The sequence below is a fragment of the Rhinopithecus bieti genome, unplaced genomic scaffold (assembly GCF_001698545.2).
Source record: "Rhinopithecus bieti isolate Rb0 unplaced genomic scaffold, ASM169854v2 scaffold_36008, whole genome shotgun sequence".
NCBI lineage: Eukaryota > Metazoa > Chordata > Mammalia > Primates > Cercopithecidae > Rhinopithecus > Rhinopithecus bieti.
In genome coordinates this window covers 3,764,324-3,770,323 of record NW_016816204.1, presented here as the reverse complement: position 1 = coordinate 3,770,323, position 6,000 = coordinate 3,764,324, and the positions used below count along the sequence as shown (strand labels likewise).

The following is a 6,000-nucleotide window of genomic DNA, read 5'->3' as shown; positions in this document are numbered from 1 at the left end:
GCTGGGTACGTAATTCCTCCTTTAGCTCTGAGAAGTTTGATGGACTGAAGCCTTCTTCTCTCATTTCGTCGAAGTCATTCTCTGACCAGCTTTGATCCGTTGCTGGCGATGAGCTGCGCTCCTTTGCAGGGGGAGATGCGCTCTTATTTTTTGAATTTCCAGCTTTTCTGCCCTGCTTCTTCCCCATCTTTGTGGTTTTATCTGTCTCTGGTCTTTCATGATGGTGACGTACTGATGGGGTTTTGGTATAGGTGTTCTTCCTGTTTGATAGTTTTCCTTCTAATAGTCAGGACCCTCAGCTGTAGGTCTGTTGTAGATTGCTTGAGGTCCACTCCAGACCCTGTTTGCCTCAGTTGAAAATGCAGAAATCACCGGTCTTCTGTGTTGCTCGCACTGGGAGTTGGAGACTGGAGCTGTTCCTATTCGGCCATCTTGCTCCGCCTCCCTAGGTATTTACTTTTAAAATTTTTGAAAATTAATTGGCAAATAAACATTGTTTATATTTGTCATGTACAACATATTGTTTTGAAATATGTATACATTGTGAAATGGCTAAATTGAGCTGATTAACATGCATTACCTCCCATATTTTTCATTTTTTTTGTGGTTAGGTATTTACTTCTGCTTTCAGTTCTGCAGCTCACTGTGCCATACATTTTGCTTAGCTAATAGTAGAGATACAGCCATCTTAGGTTCTGATACATACCTGCTTTTAGTGGTCAAAAAGGAATATGCTGGCCTCTAGAGGCCAATTTTCCATGAGAATATTGTTAGTCATTGTATACTGATGAGATATGCCATTTAAATCCTTGTGGGCTGAACTCCAAGCCATTTGAGGTTTTTTTTTTTGGGATGGAGTCTCGCTCTGTCACTCAGGCTGGAGTGTGGTGGCACGATCTCAGCTCACTGTAACTTCTGCCTCCCGGGTTCAAACAATTCTCTCTGCCTCAGCCTCTTGAGTAGCTGGGATTATAGGTGCCCACTACCACACCTGCCTAATTTTTGTGTTTTTAGTAGAGATGGGTTTTCGCCCTGTTGGCCAGGCTGGTTTTGAACTCCTGATCTCAGGTGATCCGCCCGCCTCGGCCTCCCAAAGTGCTGAGATTACAGGCATGAGCCACCATGCCCAGCTGAGTTGTTTTGTTTCTAAAGATGTATTATAAAACAAAAGCAGTACATATTCACTCTGGAAAAGTTGGACAATATGGATAAATAATAAGAACAAGATTAAAATCTTACTACTGAAGGATACCACTATTTGTTTTTCTCTCTTTCTATACCTGAATCCAGTTTGAACCATACAAAAATTAATTTTGTTAAATTGTCGAATGTTGACAATTTTGTACAATTTAGCACATACACACACAGCACACTTTCATTTGGTAACTTCCAACTTGAATTTTAGACACAGATAAGAATGTCTTCCCTCCAGAGATCAGGGATAATTTTGATAGAATATTCACTTTTTTAGCGCTTGCTCACTTGCCATGTGTTGCTGAACAGTCGAGTTATTTTTAGTTACACTGTACTAGAGGAGTCTGAAGTCTGGACTAGTGATGAATTTTGCTGATCTTCCAACACTGAATCCCTCCTGAGGGAAGAGAGTAGTTCTGGAACAAAGGATGGAGCCTGCGGTAGAGGAAAAGTGGGCAGCGGCATGAGCTGGGCAGGGGTTTAGCAGCCTCTTCCTTCAGTCTGCTCTGTGATTATCAGCTCACAGTTTATTACTTTTACTTTAACATTGATTTTAACTGTGGGTTGTCCATGGTTTACCAACAGAAATTAGCTTTATGTCATGGAGGAAATGATAAACTCTCAGTTTCTTGTTGTGCCACCTTGGGCAACACCCTTAAGCTCTCTCAGCCTATTTCCTTGCAATAAAACGGACATCATAATAGCTGCTTTACCTTGTCATGGGTAATATGAGGACTGAATGGCATCTTTTGCATAAGTGGAATTTGTAAACTGTTAAGTACCATGCATTGTCCTTACACTGGCGTTTTCTATTTTGTTATCTTAAAATTTTTAAATTCTTTTTTTAAATTAACAAATAAAAATTGTATGTTTATGGTGTACAACATGATGTTTTCAAATATGTGTAAGTTGTGGAATGGCTCAATCAAACTAACGTGATTACCTCACGTACTTTTTTTGAGACAGAGTTTTGCTCTGGTCATGCAGGCTGGAGTGCAGTGATGCAATCTCAGCTCACTGCAGCCTCCGCCTCCTCAAGCAATTCACCTGCTTCAGCCTCCCGAGTAGCTGGAATTACAGGCGCATGCCACCACCCCCAGCTAATTTTTGTATTTTAGTAGAAACAGGGTTTCACCATGTTGGTCAGGCTGGTCTTGAATTCCTGACCTCGTGATCCACCTGCCTTGGCCTCCCAAAATGCTGGATTTACAGGTGTAAACCACCACACCCAGCCTCATGTACCTTTTTTAATGGTGAGAACACTTAAAATCTACTTTCTTAGCAATCTTTATGTATGCAACACATTTTTATTTACTATGTCACCATGATCTCTTGAACTTATTGCTTCCATCTAACTGGAATTTTCTGTCCTTTTGACCATCTCTCAATCTTCCTTCTTCCCCTTACTCTCAATCCCACTAAAAAATTCTAATTACTTTTCTTTCTGTACCTCTGGGGACTTTTGCGATAATCCTTTTAGGTCGTGACCATGGGAACTTTTTATTTTTAGTTTCTTCATCTCTGACACTGTATTCTGTTCTTTTTATCCTTTACCATTTTTTTCTCACAACTTCCACAAAATTAGTTTGTTCTTTTATCCTCCACTTAGTCACATTACTATAGTTCTGGACAGCTGGCCCAGTTTGCTGATTTTAGACTTCTTTTACCTCATTAATTACTTTATCAAATAAGGAAGCAGTTCTGAATCTGTACAGCTTTAACAGTTAGAAATAGTTGAATAACAAAAAGCTAAAATATCCAATATTACATTATAGTCATTTGATGTACTATTATAACATTAAAAAATATGTTTAGAAAGAATTGTTAATAATGTAGAAAGTGCTATCCGTGAGGAGGATACAGTTATTTTACATTATACAGGATCTCAGGTATGTATTACAGCATGTAGAACATAGGGCTAGAAGGAAATACTCCAAAATTTAAACAAAAAGTAACCACAAACAAGTGGTTTCAGTCCCTTTGTCTTTTTATTCAGTCTGTGTCTTAGTTACCTGGTTTTGTCCCAGGTGTTTACAGAATGTGGACTCTAGGAAGAGTTAGAAAGAGGGATGCAGCTGAAGCAAAAACAGCTAGCAGAGATACAAGGCATGATGTGGTAGATACAGAAAGGGGGTACAGATGCATCCCGTGGTTGTTGAGTGAAGAGGGAGCTCCTTCTGGCCAGGAAAGTGGGAATTCCCAGACTCCTAGGAATGCAGTAGAAGTTCATATTCAGTTCACACCTTGGATAAAAAAGCCAGGCGTAGATTCTTACAGACTCAGACAGAAAATTCCTGTGGTACATTTGAAGCAGTGTAGAGTCCTGGGAATCCTGGACTGAAAATACCAAGACCTCAGTTAAAACTTTGCTCCGTCACTGATTTTATCTGTGGCCTTGAGCAAGTTTTGATGCTTTGATCTTCCATTGCCTTTTATGTCACTTGTGGATTGTATATAATGCCTTCTGTGCCAGCTTCAGAATGCTGTTGTCACAGTCAGTCGAGATACATTGATTATGAATGCATCAGAAGGTCTAGTAGTCTATTTAGATGCCATGTATTTATGATTATTATAATCGACAGGATTAGCATTCCCTATTTGTTCTGTGTACTGCCTGACAGAGTGGACTCTGGCATCTATGATTTTTCAAACTTTTTTTTCTTTTTGTTGAGACGGGGTCTCACTGTGTTGCCCAGGCTGGTCTCACACTCTTGTGCTCAAGCAGTCCTCCCACCTCGGCCTCCCACAGTGCTGGGATTAGAGGTGTGAACCACAGTGCCTGGCTAGCATCCACAATTTTGAGGGCATTTGTAGGTCCAGAAAATGTTAGAATCTGTGTTGGATGAGAGGCTGGACATAGATCCAAGAAAACAAGCTAAAAACAGGGGCTGGCCATTAGTCTTGGGGGAAGGAAGAGAAATGTTGAACATCTAGAAACCTTAGGAAGGTCAAGAATTCTGGAATACATATGTCATTTGACCTAGTAGTTCTGCTTGTGGGAGTTTATCCTGTAGGTGTGCAGTGTGGTGTGTGTTACAAGGTTATTTATTTCAGCCTGATTTGTAATAGCAAATATTAGAAGCAACCTATATATCCATAATTAAGGGGCAGGTTAAATAAATTTTGGCACATCCATATAATGGAATACTCTGCAGCTATAAAAATGAATGAGGATGCACTGATCTTTACGATAATACTTCTAAGTGGAAAAACAAGGTCTACCACAGTGCTAGAGTATGCTACTTTTTGTTCAAAAAAAGGGAGACAAATAATATTATAGCTTTACTGTTGCACATGTATGCATAAAGAAAGTGGGAGGTAGCATGAGGGTCGGGGGGATAGGTTTGAGAGAGGGAAGCTTCACTGCTTTACTGTGTGTGTATGCGTTTGTATTTTTAAAATTTTGAACCATGTAAATATAGTACTTATTCACAAATATAAATTTAAAAGTTTTTTTTTATTTTTTAAAGGAAAGAAACTTTTGCAATTGGAAGGCAAGTGAGGTTGTGGAAGACACGTTTGAGTGTTTGCTATATGCAGGTCATATCCATGGAAATTTATTTGAATAAGAGAACCATTTGTTTCTTTTAGGTTTATGGTCAAGGTTTAAAAAGAAATGTTTTAAGCTTACCAGGAAGATGCCCATTATTGGTCGTAAGGTAAGTAGAATCTGTATGTCATCTTTTTTTTCCCTCCTGATAATCATGCCTCTTTCTTTCTATTTACTAAACCTAATATTCTCAAAGTGGAGGGGTGATTTTGTCCCTTACCTCCAGGGGACACTTGGCAGCGTTTGGAGACGTTTTTGGTGGTCACAGCTTAGATGGAGTGGTGCTCTTGGCATGTAATGGATGGTGACCAGAAATGCTGCTAAACACTAAATATCCTACAATGTACAGGACAGCCCCCCGCCCCCCAAACAGAATTATCTGGCTGGAAATGTCAAAATGGCCAAAGTTGAGAACCCTGACTTAACCCTTTCCCCAACGTAACTGGCCAAAAGAGAGATGAGAAGCCTGTTAAGGAAGTAAGAATTTGAAATGAGAAAATCTGACTGTATTGTTAGGTGCTTTGAAACAATATGCGGCTGGCTGACTTTAGATATTTATCTAGGAGTTGGGTGCTTACATGGTTTAGGTCAGGGGTTGGCAAATGTTTTCTGTAAAGGGCTAGATATGAAACATTTTGGGCTCTATAGGCCATATCATTTCTGTTGCAACTCCTCACCTCTGCCCTTGCAGACGGACAGCAGCAAGAGGTTCAGGAATGAGCCTGGCTGTATTCCAATGAAACTTTCTTTACGAATTCAGGTAGGCCTTAGTTGGTTCCTGGCTGTAGTTTGCTGATCCCAAGTTGCACAGCGCTGTCTCTTGCTCTTTGCAATTATCTGTATTGTAGTATGTCCCCTTTGTTATGTCACCTTTGCCCTCACCCATGCTGAGGATAAGGTAGTCACCTCTGCGCCTCCCACAGGTTGTCACAGATGAAGATAAACAGGGCAGGCCACTTGACAAGCTCTAAGGAAGGCATATGAGTCCTTGGAATCTTCATCTCCTCCAGTGCCCTCCCCAACCCCCTTTGGTCTTTCCCAACTTTACCTGCCTTCCAAGTTTTCTTTTACTTTTGGCTTTCAGTTCCCTTTCCTGGCTATACCAGGGTTCATTTGCCAACCCCTGACCTAAAGTTTGTCAGTTATCTTTAACCTTTGGCTGAAATCCATTCAGACAGAGATATGTATCTTCAGGTTCATTTCCTGTAGGGGAGTGGAAGCAATAACAGGTGGTGAAGGGGAATGTGAGCACATAG

General features: G+C 40.5%; 1 protein-coding gene across 9 annotated transcripts in view; it reads left to right on the top strand.

Annotated features, from left to right (window-relative positions):
* SGPL1 (sphingosine-1-phosphate lyase 1) overlaps positions 1-6,000 on the top strand; it is a 67,105-nt gene that overhangs the window by 32,634 nt on the left and 28,471 nt on the right. For all 9 annotated transcript variants that reach the window (XM_017854641.1, XM_017854632.1, XM_017854633.1 and 6 more), the window contains one exon: positions 4,786-4,853. In XM_017854641.1, the coding sequence (XP_017710130.1) occupies positions 4,833-4,853 (21 nt within the window). In that variant the 5' untranslated portion in view covers positions 4,786-4,832. The remainder of the gene's footprint in view (positions 1-4,785; positions 4,854-6,000) is intronic.